The sequence below is a fragment of the Nomascus leucogenys genome, chromosome 7b, assembly GCF_006542625.1.
Source record: "Nomascus leucogenys isolate Asia chromosome 7b, Asia_NLE_v1, whole genome shotgun sequence".
NCBI lineage: Eukaryota > Metazoa > Chordata > Mammalia > Primates > Hylobatidae > Nomascus > Nomascus leucogenys.
The window spans coordinates 9,130,088-9,147,471 of record NC_044387.1 but is presented as its reverse complement, the minus strand read 5'-3'; the positions used below and the strand labels follow the sequence as shown (position 1 = coordinate 9,147,471).

Genomic DNA, 17,384 nt, shown 5'->3' with positions numbered 1-17,384 from the left:
CCTCTGTCCCCAAGATGTCGCTCCTGTTCCACCCCACCTGGCACTTATATCCAGGGGCCTTAGCTGCTCTGTCCTCATGGGACAGACCTGGCCGGTACTAGCTACTCTGAGGAATGCTAAGCATTCCGAGGGGTAAGGGGCAGGTCTGTGTCCCTATATACACACGGAGGCCAGCTGACCCTGGCTCCGGCAGCATCTCACTGGCAGCGACACGCTGCCACTCGCCACCCTTCCCTGGCTCACTGCAGCTTGCCTGCTCTCAGCCTTCCACGTGGAGCTGCCAGCGGTGCCCACACTTCCCTACACTTACACTGCAGTGTGTGCCCAGCTGGGTTCCAGGACCCACCTCTGCCCTCTGGAGGTGGCTATTCCAGGAAGGCAGGGGGCCATGCCTCGCCTATGATGCCGAGTGTGATCCCGACTGCAACCCTGGCTTCTGTGAACCCAAAGGAGACTGAAGTCACATGGGTCCAGTTTCCTCATCTTTAAAAGGAGCTGGTGGGGGGCCGGGCACAGTGGCTCACGCCTGTAATCCCAGCACTTTGGGAGGCCGAGGTGGGCAGATCATCTGAAGTCAGGAGTTTGAGACCAGCCTGGCCAACATGGTGAAAACCCGTCTCTACTAAAAATACAAAAATTAACCGGGCATGGTGGCGCATGCCTGTAATCCCAGCTACTTGGGAGGTTGAGGCAGGAGAATCACTTGAACTCGGGAGGCGGAGGTTGCAGTGAGCCGAGATCGGGCCACTGCATTCCGGCCTGAGTGACAGAGCGAGACTCCGTCTCAGAAATAAATAAATTAAAGGAGCTGATATATTAGATCTGGAGTTCTCAGGGGCTCAGTCTGCTGGGGTGGGAGGTACTTTGTCAAATCTTTTGGATTGTGCATGGCTGCAGGTGATAGAGGGGGTCCCATAGGGAGGGACTGCTCATGTCCAAGAGCAAGCTGTCACCAGACAGCTTTTTTTTTTTCTTTTTTTTTTTTTTGAGACAGTCTCACTCTGTCACCCAGGCTGGAGTGCAGTGGCAGGATCTCAGCTCACTGCAACCTTCGCCTCCCGGGTTAAAGTGATTCTCCTGCCTCAGCCTCTTCAGTAGCTGGGACTACAGGCTCCCGCCACCATGCCCAGCTAATTTTTGTATTTTTGGTAGAGACAAGGTTTCACCATGTTGGCCATGCTGGTCTCGAACTCCTGACCTCAAGTGATCCACCCGCCGCCTTGGCCTCCCAAAGTGCTGGGATTACAGGCATGAGCCACTGTGCCCGGCTTCCCAGACAGCTTTAAACTGCAGTGTGGAGTGGACCAGGACAGCGGTTCGAGACCAGAGAATTGCCTGAAGACAGGGAGTCATTTGGGCCAGGTGTGCAGTAGACGCTCAGATGCTTGATAAATGATGGCACGAGGAACAAAAGCAGCCAGCTTTACTGAGCATCTTGTTTGCAGCAGATACTGTGCAGCTAGTACATCCGTCCCTCACAGCAACCGTGGAAGTTCGCTGTCCACGTTTATAGCCCAGAGAGTTTCAGCGAAGGTTCCAAGGACCCTCAGGAAGGAGGCAGAAAAAAGATCGAGAACTACTGGGAACTGGTTATTGGCAAACGTCCCTTCCGCCCTGACATTCTGGAATTCACAGCACCTCTGGATGCGTTGTGAAAAACCGAAGTGGCGTGGCAAGGCAGAGTTCCCAGAAGAAAAATACAGACTCATGCTTAGGCTAGAGAGATCGCGTGCCTGCATCAAGACCTTCCCTGGGTGACTCACTCCTGTAATCCTGCCTTGGGAGATCAAGGCAGGAGGATCATTTGAGGCCAGGAGCTTGAGACTAGGCTGAGCAACAGTAAAACCGTATCTCTACAAAAAAAAAAAAAAAAAAAGTAAAATTAGCTGGGCATGGTGGTCCACACCTGTGGTCCTAGCTACTTGGGAGGCTGAGGTGGAAGGCTGGCTTGAGCCCAGGAGGTTGAGGCTGCAGTGAGTCATGATCACACCACTGCACTCCAGCCTGGGAGAGCAAGATCCTGTCTCAAAAAAATAAAAATAAATAATAAAGGAACAATTAAAGAATAAGACAAGCAGAGGCTGGGCTCAGTGGCTCACTCCTGTAATCCCAGCACTTTGGGAGGTGGAGGAGGGTGGACGAGGTCAGGAGTTTGAGACCAGCTTGGCCAACATAGTGAAACCCCGTCCCTACTAAAAATACAAAAATTAGCTGGGTGTGGTGGCACACGCATGTAATCCCAGCTACTCGGGAGGCTGAGGTGCGAGAACCGCTTGAACCTGGGAGGCAGAGGTTGCAGTGAGCTGAGACCATGCCATTGCACTCCAGCCTGGGTGACAGAGTAGGATTCTGTCTCAAAAAAAAAAAAAAAAAAAAAAAAAGCAGGACTTCAATAAACCTAGTGGAATAAGATTGTATATTCTCGTCAATTCCCTTAAATTCTCTTCTGGTCCTCACATGGCTCAGATTGGTAAACGTCAACTGAGCACCCACTCCATCCCAGATCCAGGGGATACAGGATTACTTAAGAAACTGCTTCCCCTTCAGGTCAGTCAGTGCTAAAGGAGACCGACTTAATAGAAGATTGTAGAATGATGTGATGGGGGTGATGGGGGGAGACACTCACGGTACCGGGGAGGTACCTCATCCAGGCTCAGGAGCCAGGGAGGACTTCCTGGAGGAGGTGAAACTGGAATTGAAGCTTCAAAGATTCATCATTGTAATCCATGTCACTTACTGTTCTGCATCTTTCTTTCTCTCTTAATTTTTATTTCACATGTGCAGTTCCATGCACCCGTGTCACCTGGATATTTATGGTCAGTAGCTGATATTCATCCTATCGATGAGTCAGAGCTGGCTTCAGCAGCTCCCAGTTACTGAACGCAGCCCCGTGTCTGGTCTTCAGCCCTGTGAGTAGGGGCCTCAGTGAGCACAACCAACACAGTGCACCAGCTGCCTCAGCTCTACACCTCTCTACAGAAAGCCCTTGACAGTTCTGCAAATAATTGCATCCGTCTATCCCCACACCTGGGAGCCCTTTGCAGCCTCCTAAACCCCCAGTCCTCAGAAAAACGCAGCTGGAGCCACTGAACCTGCTCAATTGATGATTGGTAAGATTATGCCAGCCTCTTCTGGCACCTTCGTTTCGAGCCTAGAAGTAAATATATATGCGCTGCTGGTCAAGGAGAGGACGAGGCACAGGGAACGTATTTTTTTTTTTTTTTTTTTTTTTTGAGACGGAGTATTGCTCTTGTGCCCAGGCTAGAGTGCAGTGGCGTGATCTCGGCTCACTACAAGCTCCGCCTCCCGGAGTTCACGCCATTCTCCTGCCTCAGCCTCCCAAGTAGCTGGGATTACAGGCGCCCGCCACCATACTAAGCTAATTTTTGTGTTTTTGGTAGAGACAGGGTTTCACTATGTTGGCCAGGCTGGTCAAGAATTCCTGACCTCAGGTGATTCACCCACCTTGGTCTCCCAAAGTGCTGGGATTACAGGAGCCACCATGCCTGGCTGAGAACATATTCTTGATAAAGTTCTCCCTCAGCCCGGCCTCTCAGCTGCACAAGGTGTTAGATGTTCTTAGGGAGCCACTGTGACTCTGACTCCAGACTTCTGTCTGGGATTACAGCTCCCCTACAAGGAGACATAGCTGTAGACACAAAGAACACCGTGTTCTGGCCGGGCGCGGTGGTTCACGCCTGTAATCCCAGCACTCTGGGAGGCTGAGGCGGGCAGATCATGAGGTCAGGAGATCGAGACCATCCTGGTTAACACGGTGAAACCCCGTCTCTACTAAAAATACAAAAAATTAGCCGGGCGTGGTGGCGGGTGCCTGTAGTCCCAGCTACTCAGGAGGCTGAGGCAGGAGAATGGCGTGAACCGGGAGGCGGAGCTTGCAGTGAGCGAGATCGCGCACTGCATCCAGCCTGGGCGACAGAGCGAGACTCCGTCTCAAAAAAAAAAAAAAAAAGAAAAAAAAAAGAAAACACCATGTTCCTAGTGAACTGGGGGTAAATACAGTTGATGAAAAGTCAAGCGCAGGGCATGGGAATGGGCTCAGTGGCATTGATAAGGACACCAACAGACCTCAGACCGTCTGCAGTGGAAAGCAGATCCCTGAGCTAGGAAGTCCAAGCAGTGCAGACAATCCCAACACTCCCAGCATACGGCCCCCGTCTGAAGGTCTCTAGGTATGTATGCGGCCTTCCCTTCCCACTACCTCTGGCCTCCCTGGCTGCCTGGCCCAGCAACCCACTGGTGTGGTCCCTGTCTGACCTAGGGGATGCTGCCAGCTGGACACTGTTGAGTGCCGACTGGGGGCTGCCAACATGGACTCCCAGTGGTGTGAAAGTTCTCTAAGGATAGGGAGTTGCCCAGCTGGGTATGTTATTAACTTTGAATTCCTCACAGGGTTTAGGCTGGTGCCAGGTATGTGATAAGCACTTATTCATGGTCTGAGAGGCTTAGGACATTCGCACATTAAAATGAGCCTGCAGAAGCCAGGTACGGTGGCTCACGCCTGTAATCCCAGTGCTTTGGGAGGCTGAGGCGGGTGGATCACCTGAGGTCAGGAGTTCAAGATCAGACTGACCAACACGGAGAAACCCCGTCTCTATTAAAAATACAAAATTAGCCAGGCACAGTGGTGCATGCCTGTAATACCAGCTACTTGGGAGGCTGAGGCAGGAGAATTGCTTGAACCTGGGAGGCAGAGGTTGCGGTGAGCCGAGATCGTGCCATTGCACTCCAGCCTGGGCAATAAGAGCAAAACTCTGCCTCAGAAAAAAAAAAAAAAAAAAAGAAAGAGCCTGCAGAGAGCTCACAGGAATGAATCTCTCCAAAAGAAAAATGGCTTGCAGCAGGTGGGTATGTTTGAGAAACACAGGGTGCTTCCTATTCCTTTTGAGATCGTACCGATCTCACCTGCCCACTCCACCTTTGTGAGAAGCGGTCTTACACTCGAGAATTCTTGGGCCAAGGAATGGTGAAGGTGGCAGCCCAGCCTGAGTCTGCCCCCGGCTGCAAATCACAGGTCAGCTGGGGGCCTGCACACCAGGCCCACTTTCACCCTTACCCTCACCCCCGGGGTCACAGAGCAAAGAGCACTGGCCAGGGCTCTGGCTGGAAACAGAGCAGTAAGGGGGTCTCTTCGTTGTAGTTACAAGACACTCTCTGCTGGTCAAAACATACAACTCTGCAAAATTAAATGTTGTGTGTGTGTGTGTGTGTCATAAATATATACATATGTATGCTTACTTTTGCAAAAAGAAACACCGGGGAATGGGAAAGAGGGACAGGGATAGAAAGGACATTTCTAAAGTATACTTCCTTGAGGCTGGGCACAGTGCCTCACACCTGTAATCCCAGCACTTTGGGAAGCCAAGGAGGGCGGATCACCTGAGGTCAGGAGTTTGAGACCAGCCTGGCCAACGATGTGAAACCCTGCCTCTACTAATAATACAAAAATCAGCTGGGCGTAATGATGTGTGCCTGTAATTCCAGCTACTCAGGAGGCTGAGGCAGAAGCCTGGTAGGCAGAGGCTGCAGTGAGCTGAGATCCCGCTACTGTACTGCAGCCCGGGCAACAGAATGAAACTGTGTCTAAATAAACAAATAAATAAACAAACCTTATCGGAGGTTTTGAGCTTTGAGCCACGTACTGTTTTTTTGTATTCACAAGTTAAAGTTAATTTTTAATTAATTTGGGAAAGAGCGGCCGGGCGCGGTGGCTCACGCTTGTAATCCCAGCACTTTGGGAGGCCGAGGCGGGCGGATCACGAGGTCAGGAGATCGAGACCACGGTGAAACCCCGTCTCTACTAAAAATACAAAAAATTAGCCGGGCGTGGTGGCGGGCGCCTGTAGTCCCAGCTACTCGGAGAGGCTGAGGCAGGAGAATGGCGTGAACCCGGGAGGCGGAGCTTGCAGTGAGCCGAGATTGCGCCACTGCACTCCAGCCTGGGTGACAGAGCGAGACTCCGTCTCAAAAAAAAAAAAAAAAAAAAATTGGGAAATAGCATAATTTGGGGAGGGTCATTAAGGAGGGAAGGAGGGTAATCAGAGGATAAGCTGGGGTCATTGGGAAAGGAAGAAGCCAGAAGGGGCTCCTGGAGTATTTTTGATTCTGTACAAAATGGAATTTTGGAAAACAAAGGACTGCTTAGAAACCAGCTACAGACAAGGGGCAGTGTTCACACCCGTAATCCTGGGACTTTGGGGAGGCCAAGACCGGAGGATGGCTTGAACACAGGATTTGAGACCAGCCTGGGCAACAGTGTCTTTATAAAAAAAAAAAAAAGTCTGGTGTGGTGGCATGCACCTATGGTCCCAGCTACTTGCAAGGATGAGGCAGTGAGCCGTGATCCCACCACTGCACTTCAGCCTGAGCAACAAAGACCCTGTTTCAAAAAAAAAAAAAAAAAAATCAGCTACCATGCAGAAAACCAAATGTTTATTGCAGCCCACCTGGAGCTTCAGAGCCATAGAACTAGAGCTGAACCGCACCTTAGAGGTCACTGCATTCGGTGGTTCGGGAACTGAGACCCAGAGTTGCTGCCAAGCTTGCTCGAGATCCAACAGCAATGTACAGCAGAATAGAGAACCTGGCATCCCCTGGCAATTGTGGCTTTGATGTGATGTTGGTCTGAGGTAGACGGTGACATCCAGAACCTCGGCTTCACCCACACATTCGAGTAACCCAAGGACCACGGGGGCCAGCGTCCTGGTGGGAGGGTATGAGAGGGAACTACAGCAAACAGCCAATTGGCACTTTAAGTCCCCACAATGACTGGGAAGCAGGGATTCCTCATCCAGGACAAGCCTGAAGCAGGCTGGCAGAGCTGCCCCCCTTTCAGTGGTGCCTGGTCTCCTGGCACCTGCCCCTTTCTCCCTCTCCCCTGAAGACCAAAGAACCTGAGGCGGTAGGTTTTATCACTTCCTTTTGGGGAACAGGCTTCAGGCTGTGCAGATGGTATGAAGCTCCAATTATGCATGCCATATGTACACTGGTGTGCCTTGTAGGGTAAGTGTGCGTGGCATAAACACAGCAACAAAACAAGCCACAAAGCTTTGAGGCTCACAAGCGCACAGGTGAAGGCATGATGCCCACCCGCGTCCCTGCATCTGCCAACACAGGGTATCTTGTGCTGGGCTGCCTGAGGTGCTGTCCTTGCCTGTCATCCTCCTTTTCTCTTGGAGCCTCAGGTCCCAGCCTGGGATGGTTTCCACTGCGTGCCTGGGCCTCCAGGGCACCTCCATGCCGATGCATGCTTGCTGTGGGTGTGGAGCTTACCGTTCCCACCTGGCAGCCCCAGTTATGGCTCCCAGCCTGGGGGAGAACTTCCCTTTCGAAAGTTAGATAACAGGCTGGGCTCTCTGTCAGAGGATTGGCGCGACAGCTCCACGTGCTGCAGCTGGCGCAGGGCCAGGCCCGCCCTGCCAAGCAGCGGGAAGGGAAGGCCTGGCTGCAGCCGGAGCTGGCAGGTGGCCGAGCTGGGGGTGGACGGGCGGGCCGGGACTGGTGCTGGCCATTGGCTGCCTCAAGGCTCCCACCCCGCCTGCCTCCCTAGCCTGCGGCTTTGGCCGGCCCCTGACTCTCCAGCTGCCTCTGAACTCCCGGGAGCAAGCACCTCCTGCTGGGCTGTGTGAGCTGCGACTGGTTCTCAGTGGCCCCTGCCATGGACATGCCTGAGGTCCTCAAGTCCCTGCTGGAGCACTCTCTGCCTTGGCCAGAGAAGAGAACAGGTAGGAGCACAGGTGACCTGCACTGATTGGCTGCCCAGGTACTCGAGAGGGCGAGGGGCAGCCACAGGCACAGTGGCAGGACAGGCATCTCCCAGCCAGGGAGGGGCTCAGCAGTGGTGTGCCCTTGGTCTCAGGGTGCAGAGTGCGGAGAGGGGTTTGAGGAGGCATGTGTCACACCGGCTCTGGGACTGTCTCCTAGGCCTGCTGGATTTGGGGAAGCCATGGCCAGTGTGTGGCCACTGACAGGTGCTGTGCTCATGTGGGACCAGGACAGGAGACGGGGCCCTATTGAAAGAAACTGGCTGGATGCTGACTGCTTATGAAGCTCCCTCCCCCCGTACGCTGGGGGTGGCAGAGGAGTGGCAGGCACTGTGGATTTGGGCAGCAGGAGCCTGGGTCTGAAGTAAAGGCTTTCCTTGGTGCGCCTGCTGCAGCTCCCGCTTGCCGGAGGGCTGAACTCATGGATGGGATGGAAGCTGTTATGTAACAGGACCACAAGGCTCGAAGCCCTGCGTTCCTAGGATACCACAGGCAAAACACGCGCAAGGGAGGAGAGGAGGGCGTGGACTGAGGGGCAGACCTGGTGGCCAGCACCAGGTGTCTCCCAAGTCCTGCCTGGGAACCCCATGGCCAGATTAGTTTGGGGGAGAATACTGACAAATCTCTCTCCAAATCTATTCTGCTCCCAGAAGTCGGGGTCACCCCCAGGTCCCCAGGGCTCCAACTCCTCCTTGCCCAGCTGGCCTTTGCTGCCTGAGTCTGACTTGGGCACCTGGGGTGTCCTCTCAGGGGACCTTTCTCAGGCCTCCCTCTCATCCTGCTGTGCCAGCACCTGCTACCTAGCATCATCAGGTGGCCCTGGTTGTCCCTGCAGGACTTCCTTCCACAGAACGCTCTCACCCCACTCTCAAACCAGAGCCAGGAGACAGATCCCACACCCCCAGCCTCCCTTCACCCCTCTGGAACCGGGTGTGGGTTTGCTTGTGCTCAACCAGGAAAGGAGGGTCAGCAGGTTCTGTTCCTAGGGAGACATTGCCCGAACGGGGAAGGAGGTACTGGGAGCTTAGGGCAGGGGCTCTGGAGCTCTCGCACGCAGCTCTGGGCTCAGGCCCCTCCGACCACACCCCATGCTGTCAAATGGTGGGACAGTCCAGGCCACCCTCTGAGATGAGTGTCACAGAAGGCGCTCCTGTGGCCTCCTAGCACTGGGGACACCAGTTGCTCACCAGTAGACGCCCACCTCCTCAGCGAAGCCCTCTGCAACTCAGCCTGAGGGATCTGCCCCCATTTGGAGTCCACACCCACAAACAAGCCACAGCTGACTTTTTGGCATCTCTGAGTGGCTTGCGTGGGTGGGCAGAGCTGAATACATGTCCAAAAGCTAAGGTAGAGGGTCCCTTCCTTGGTCCAGGAACCCAGGAAGGGTGGTGCAGCCCCTCCTGGCTCCCCTGAGGTGTCCCAGGATGCCCCCCAGAACACACATGCAGGGCAAGGCTGCCAGCGGGGCATGGAGGAATCTCAGGGGCGACTCGGGGCACTGCTCCTCAGATGAGGATAACAAGGCCTTTGAAGTGTGGCAGCAGCTGCCAGTCTCTGGCTCCCAGCTGGTCTGCAGAGCCCTGCAATAGCCGAAAAGTCCCCCTCCCTCACTGTGGATGAGGGAAGTCGGCCTGGCACATAGGGGACCGCCCAAGGTTTCAGGCAGAGCTTTGCCGAGCACTGGCAAGCTGTGGCCGAGAATTAGTTAGTCCAGCATGGCTGGGCAGGTCCAAGGGGTGTGGGCCACTCTTGGGTCACCTCCTGTCACTTCACGTGGCATCTCACTGAGAGTGAGAAGCATGAGGTCCCACAGGACCGACAGATGCCTGCAGCCAACTGCTAGATAAAATGAGGGGAAGAGGGTTGAAGAGCCACAGGGGTCGCAAGGACTGCAGCACATTACTGCCCCCTAATCTGCAATCAGTTTCCCAAAGCTGCCCGAATCTCCAGACCATTTATAAACAGAAATGTCTACCTGAAAAGCAATAGACCCTGTTGAGAAGAGGGCATATCCACCACACAGAATGATACAGAATTACTTGCCATCAGGGACCATGTACTTAAGCAGTTGTTGAAGTGGCTTCTCTTCCATCTGCCACTGCTCTGACTTTGGGTGTGAATGGGAGAAAGACAACAGAGGCCAGGTGCTACAGAAAACAGGGATGCCCTCAGGCCCACGTGCCCTTGCTTTGGTGGACTTCCTGTTGCTCCCGTCCAGTGGAAGGGGGCAGTTATCTCTTTGGAGGACTGTTTACAAACTCCCCATTTTCTCTTCTTTCTCCTGCCCAATGGCTGTGCTTCAGCACGCATTTAGGTCATGTGCAGAGCGTATCTCGCCTCCAGTGGGAGGGAAGTGTATAGGAAAGCCATACGGAGTGTGAGAAACTCCAGGTGTGCTCTCCCCATGCTCTCCGCTCCATGCAGCCTCTCACTCCACTTTCTTTTATTTTTTCTTTCCTTTTCTTTTTTTTTTTTTTTTGAGACAGAGTCTTGCTCTATCACCAGGCTGGAGTGCAGTGGTGCGATCTCGGCTCACTGCAACCTCCGCCTCCTGGGTTCAAGCAATTCTCCTGCCTCAGCCACCTGAGTAGCTGGGACTACAGGCACCCACCACCACGCCAGGCTAATTTTTGTATTTTTAGTAGAGACGGGGTTTTACCATGTTGGCCAGGATGGTCTTTATCTCTTGACCTCATGATCCGCCTGCCTCGGCCTCCGAAAGTGCTGGGATTACAGATGTGAGCCACTGTGCCCGGCCTTTTTTTTTTTTTTTTTTTTGAGACAGTGTCTCACTCTGTTCCCCGGCTGGAGTGCAGTGGTACAACGTCAGCTCACTGCAACCTCCACCTCCCATGTTCAAGCAATTCTCCTGCCTCAGTCTCCTGAGTAGCTAGGATTACAGGCAACTGCCACCATGCCCGGCTAATTTTTGTATTTTTAGTAGAGACAGGTTTCACCATGTTGGCCAGGCTGGTCTCGAACTCCTGACCTCCAGTGATCCAGCTGCCTCAGCCTCCCAAAGTCCTGGGATTACAGGTGTGAGCCACTGCACCCGGCCTCATTCTGTTTTCTAGTTCAATGATGCCCCTTGAAACCCAGACTTGGGGTCTCTCTCCCTCGTGCTGCCCCTGGGCCTCCCAGCCCAGCCCGTGTAGACCTTGCCTCTTTCCTGTCCCTGGATAAATAGACTTTCTCCACCAGAGCTGATCAGCTCCCAGACTCCCTTGGCTTCCAGCGACAGTGGCTGCTTGGTGGCCTTCACTCTAGGCCATGAGTTCAAACAATTTCCCTTTTGGCAGAGAAATCCATTTCCAGCAAAAGGGTGGGTCTGTAGCCAAGCACTGACTCAGTTTCCCCTCTATGTCCCTGGGCCCTAAATCCTGAAAACCACTCTTCCTGTCTTCACTCCCACCCTGTCTCCCAAGGATCCTTTTCCAAGAGTTGATTCTGTTCCAGACTGCTCACTCCAGCTCTCACGTCTTTCTCTTCCAGCTTCTGGAAAGACACTGTGTCTCTAAATCATATGATTAGCATTTTATACCCTATCCTTCCCTCTCCCATGGGGCCTTGGCCATGCTTAGAGACACCTCCTCCCATTTTCTTGCTATCTCCGGTCACTCAGGCCTCCGTTTCAGGGAGTTGTGAAGCCGGAACATACACCTCAAAGGCTGAACAAGGCCTTTGCTTTGGGCTGGGCAGGCGGCATCCCCACGTAGGGGCACTCCTGATCTAGAATCCTTTCTAGGCAAGGCAGTGTGGCCTTGGGAAGAGAGCAGGGGGCTTATGATCAGAGTCAGGACACGAATCCTAATTCTATAACCCACTGGTTGGGACTTGTCCCCCTCTCTATCTCCAGACTTTAAAAAGCGGAAAAGAATATCTGTGTCATGAGCTTGTTGCCGAGATTAAGTAAGTTATCCCATGTGAAAGTGTCTGCAAACCGTGAGATGCTGTGCTGGTTTTTTCTGTGAAAGGCAAACAGCAGCATGGCCTGGCATCGTGCGCCTTCCACCTACATCCCATTTGCAACCTGACCCTCATTCCCTTCTTTCCACCTGCCTTTGAAGAACTGGATGTTACAAGTTGGTGTGTACCCCCACACACACACACGGCTGTCTCCTTGGAAACACGTGCTAAGGCTCCTAGAGGCATGGTGCCATCTGCCCTGTACCTAACGGGGACGGCCCCATTTCATAGCAGGCAGGATCTCAGCAGGACTTGCTGGGGCAGAGGCAGGGGTACAGGAGGGGGCCTTGGTGTCATCCTCTTGGTGGACTGAGGGAAATGAGCCCAGAGGGTGGACTCGGGGCAGCCTGGGCTCTCCCGAGCTTGGCCTAAGTAAAGGGCCCTGTGTTTGCCTCCATGCACAGCCTGGGAACCAGAGCTAAACTGAGAAATCGAGGAGTTTGCTTTCAGGGATGAGGATGGGGAGACGGCCTTCTATGTGCTGGATATGCTAGCTCATTTAATCCTCACTACCTTTCTAAATGGTGTATTTCCCCTGTTCTTCTCATGAGAAAATGAACTCAGAGACACTGGCTACCCTCAGGGCCAGTCTCTCTCTTCTTCCTTCCCACCCTAGGCACCCAGAGCCTTCTTCTCTACCTGCCCCCCACCCCACCCCACCCGAGAAATGTGAGAAACTCATTCTTACCACGTGCCAGGCATTCACGCCATGTGGAGGAGCGATCCTTCCAGATGGCTAGGCTGCTGCACGACAGGCTCCTGACTTGACAGCCACTGTCTCCTGAGCGTGTGCCAGGACTGTACTGTGTGCTCCTATGTCACTATCTGTGCAATGGCTCTGCGAGGAAGGTATGATCATCCACTCTACGAATAAGGACATCGACGCTCAGAGAGAGGGAAGGCCACACAGTTGTTGAAGGATTCAAACCCAGTTCCTCCTGACACCAGGCTTGTGTCTACCCATAGGGTGGGTTCCCTGGGCTCTGAAACGATGTCTCGGGCGGTAGCTCTTCGTCACCCAGCCACTCATCATGTGCTTCCAGAGCATTTGCTATGCTTGGGGAGCCCGGGGTGAATGAAACCAACTCTACTCTTGCTCCCCTGGTGTTTGGATTCTAGAGGGGAGACACAATCCTCTGTGTTTAGGCAGGAGGCGGTGGTCGTCGGGACCAGCCTCTCCCAGGGAGAGGCATTTGAACTGAGGCCTGGAGGCCTGGAGGGTGAGGAAGAGCCAGCTACCCGAGGAACTTTCAGGCTGTGGGAAGAGCACCTGCAAAGGCCCTTCCTGGGACAGGAAAGACAAAACGGGTCTGAGGAATAAAAGGCCACCATGGGTGCAGAAAGCAAGCAAGGGGAAGAGGAGTACGAGGTGAGGCTGGAGAGACCCGAAGGGCGAGCGCCTGCAGAGCCTTGACAGTCATAAAGAGGAGTGATGCTCTCATCTCCCTGTCTGTAAGGACCCCCCACACGCACTATTCTTGGGGAAGTGGCTGGTGGGGAGAAATGAGGTATCCCCAGAACAACCCAAGCAGGAATTACAGCAGAGTTAACTTTAACCGAGCACATGCTATAGGCCAGGTGGGGTCCTAGCACTGTGCCTGAATGGACTCCTTTACTTCGGACACCAGGGTACAGAGAGGTTCAACAATTTGTCCAAGGTCACCAAGAAATACAGTTAACCCTTGAATACCACGGGGATTAGGAATGCTGCCCTGCCACGCAGTAGAAAATCTGCATATAATTTTTGACTCCCCAAAAGCTTAACCACTAATAGCTTATTATTGATGGGAAGCCTTACAGATAACATCAACAGTCGATGAACATATATTTTGCATGCTGTATGTATTATATACTGTATTTTTCTTTTTTTTTTTTTTTTTTTTTGAGGCGGAGTCTCGCTCTGCCGCCCAGGCTGGAGTGCAGTGGCGCGATCTCGGCTCACTGCAAGCTCCGCCTCCCGGGTTCACGCCATTCTCCTGCCTCAGCCTCTCCGAGTAGCTGGGACTACAGGCGCCCGCCACCACGCCCGGCTGATTTTTTTTTTTTATATTTTAAGTAGAGACAGGGTTTCACCGTAGTCTCGATCTCCTGACCTCGTGATCCGCCTGCCTCGGCCTCCCAAAGTGCTGGGATTACAAGCGTGAGCCACCGCGCCCAGCGTATTTTTCTTTTTTTTTTAGACGTAGTCTCACTCTGTCGCCCAGGCTGGAGTGCAGTGGCATGATCTAGGCTCACTGCAATCTCCGCCTCCCAGGTTCAAGCGATTCTCCTGCCTCAACTTCCCGAGTAGCTGGGATTACAGGCGCCCACCACCACGCCCGGATAATTTTTGTATTTTTAGTAGAGACGGGGTTTCGCTATCTTGGCCAGGCTGGTCTCGTACTCCTGACCTCGTGATCCACCTGCCTTGGCCTCCCAAAGTGCTGGGATTACAGTCGTGAGTCACCACACCTGGCCTGTTTTTTTTTTTTTTTTTGGAGACGGAGTCTCCGTTACCCAGGTTGGAGTGCAATGGTGTTGGTGTGTCCTCGGCTCACTGCAACCTCTGCCTCTGGGGTTCAAGCGATTCTCCCATCTCAGTCTCCCAAGTAGATGAGACTACAGGCGCATGCCACCACGCCCAGCTAATTTTTGTATTTTTAGTACAGACAGGGTTTCACTATGTTGTCCAGGCTGGTCTGGAACTCCAGACCTCATGATCTGCCTGCCTCAGCCTCCCAAAGAGCTGGGATTGCAGGCATGAGCCACCGCCCCCGGCCTATATACTGTATTCTTACAACAAAGTAAGCTAGAGAAAAGAAAATGTTATTAAGAAAATCGTGGCCGGGCACAGTGGCTCATGCCTATAATCCCAGCACTTTGGGAGGCTGAAGTGGGAGGAGTGCTTGAGCCCGGGAGTTTGAGACTAGCCTGACCAACACAGTGAGACCCTGTCTCTACAAAAAAAATTAAAAAGTAGCTAGGCAAGCCAGGCGTGGTGGCTCACGCCTGTAATCCCAGCACGTTGGGAGGCCGAGGCATGTGGATCACACGGTCAGGAGATTGAGACCATCCTGGCTAACATGATGAAACCCCATCTCTATTGAAAATACAAAAAAAATTAGCCGGGCATGGTGGTGGGCGCCTGTAGTCCCAGCTACTCGGGAGACTGAGGCAGGAGAATGGCGTGAACCCGGGAGTCAGAGCTTGCAGTGAGCCGAGATCACACCACTGCATTCCAGCCTGGGAACTGAGCAAGACTCCATCTCAAAAAACAAAACAAAACAAAACAAAAAAACAAACAAATAAAACAAAACAAAACAAAAAAATTAGCCAGGCAAGGTAGTGCACACCTGAAACCCGAGCTACTCTGGAGGCTGGGGCAAGAGGATTGCTTGAGACCAGCAGTTCAAGGCTGCAGTGAGCTATGACAGCACCACTGCACTCCAGCCTGGGGGACAGAGCAAAACTGTCTCAAAAAAAAAAAAAAAAAAAAAAAAGAAAAGAAAATCATAACAGAATCTTAACTAAGTTGAAGTGGATCATTGTAAAGGTCTTCAGCCTTGTCTCCATATTGACTAGGCTGAGGAAGAGGAGGAGGTGAAGGAAGAAGAGGGGTTGATCTTGTTGTTTCAGGGGTAGCAGAAGTCGAAGGGCAAGCAGGAGAGGCAGGCAAACTTAGTGTAACTTTGGTTGAAAAAAATCCACACGTAAGTAGACTCATGCAGTCCAAACCCCTGTTGTTCAAGGGCCGACTAAAGTGGAAGCAGGAGTCAGCCCCAGGGGGTCTGGCTCCAGAGCCCCACCTCTGTCCCCCCAGCATGGCTTTCACTGCAGAAACCGTGGCTATCCGGTAGTGGCTTCTGAGACATCACACAGGGCAGAGGTGATGGCTTCTCTCTGGAAAGGGCACTCTTGGCGGAGCCCTCCATTTGCAGACCAAGCCCTGGTAGCGGACACAATGCAAGACAAACAGGAAACTAGCACTTTTGACAGTACTGACGAGGAGGGCAAGAATCAGTAAAGAGCCTCCACCCACCACTTCTCCCCTGGAACACACTGAGACCAAGGAGGGTACAAATCACAGAGCCCAGGCACAGGAATGTGGGCTAAAAAGGAGAGCTGCTGGCAAGGCTTGTGCGGGCAGACTTGCTGAAGGATGGCTCATGTTTGCTGTTCCAGGTTCAATTTTGAATCAAACACAATGCCTGTTATTCGATGTTATTAATGCTCCAAATGCATATCATTTGGCTCTGAAAGGTTTGGTTAACTGTCCTACTAGCACCAAGAACAAAGCAAGCCAACAAATACTGATGGGGCGGGGATTTTTTCAAAAAAGAGAAAAAAGTATATTTTTACTGAGTTATTACCCTGAACAAAGCATCGTGCCCTCCTGCATTTGATTTGCACAAAAGACACAGATAACCAGGCTTTCTTAGAGCTCAATGGAAGAAGCCTTATCACCCTCCTGCTCTCACACGTCCCAGGCCCATGTCCCATTTTCAGTAAGCCAGAAAACAGAGTGGCACTGTTCTACTAGGCGCTGAATATATGGCCAAAGAGATCATTATAGGGTATCTGGCCAAAGGCTCCTGTGTTGGAGTTTTAGCTCCTCTAAACTTCAAGTTTAAGTAAAAATAATCCAAATTGGCAAAATGGCTTAATGAAAATCACTTGTTCTGCATATGCTAAACTGAATGAAGTTTTTGTTCTGTTTTTGTTTTTTTTTGTTGTTGAGATGGAGTCTCACTCCGTGGCCCAGGCTAAAGTGCAGTGGCGCAATCTCGGCTCACTACAACTTCCGCCTCCCGGGTTCAAGTGATTCTCCTGTCTCAGCCTCCAGAGTAGCTGGGATTACAAGTGCCCACCACCATGCCCAGCTAATTTTCAGAGAGATGGGGTTTTGCCATGTTGGCCAGGCTGGTCTTGAACTGCTGGCCTTAAGTGAGCCATCCGCCTCGGCCTCCCAAAGTGCTGGGATTACAGGCTTGAGCCACCGTGCCAGGCCTGAACAAAATTTTTAACTTGGGCTAGTTAGCAAGTTTCTGGAACAGTCATGACTAGAATGTACAGCCAGTCGTCCAGCTTTGGAAAATGGACATTTCACATCCAATCTTGTCTGTAGCTTAGACTCTAAACCCACCCTCAGGCCCACAGCCTTGTCCTCACACCCAAAATAATTCTACTCCTGACCCAACACAGCTTGAACGGAAGGGGAAGGGTGAGTACCCACCCACTCCACACTGTACACCGTGCCAGGCGGACACTTGGCATTGCACATCACAGGTCATCCTCACAACCATCCTGTGAGGCGGGCGTATCCATCTCTGTTTACAAGGGGAAAATAACTGAGGCTTAGACAGGAGAAGTTGCTTGCCCATGGCCATGTGGCTGGGTCAGCAACTGAGGAAGGCCACCCCACAAAGTCACTGCTGCCCCAGGACCCATGCTTCCCTAAAGAAACCAGTGTGGTTTTGTTTCTGGTTTTGTTTTTCGGAGACAGGGTCTCTCTCTGTCACCCAGGCTGGAGAGCAGTGTAGCACAATCACAGCTCACTGCAGCCTTGATCTCTTGGGCTCAAGCAATCCTCCCACCTCAGCCTCCTGAGTAGCTGGGGCTACAGGCGCACCACCACACTCAGCTAATTTTTTTTTCTTT

At 52.6% G+C, this 17,384-nt stretch overlaps 1 protein-coding gene across 1 annotated transcript; it reads left to right on the top strand.

The window, feature by feature from the left end:
- Positions 1–7,675: 7,675 nt before the first annotated feature.
- On the top strand, positions 7,676–10,523 carry LOC100596976 (TEF transcription factor, PAR bZIP family member). The gene is given in 4 exon segments (XM_030816425.1): positions 7,676–7,742; positions 9,850–10,148; positions 10,150–10,261; positions 10,264–10,523. Coding segments are annotated over 4 exon segments (738 nt in total).
- The last annotated feature ends 6,861 nt before the right edge of the window (positions 10,524–17,384 follow it).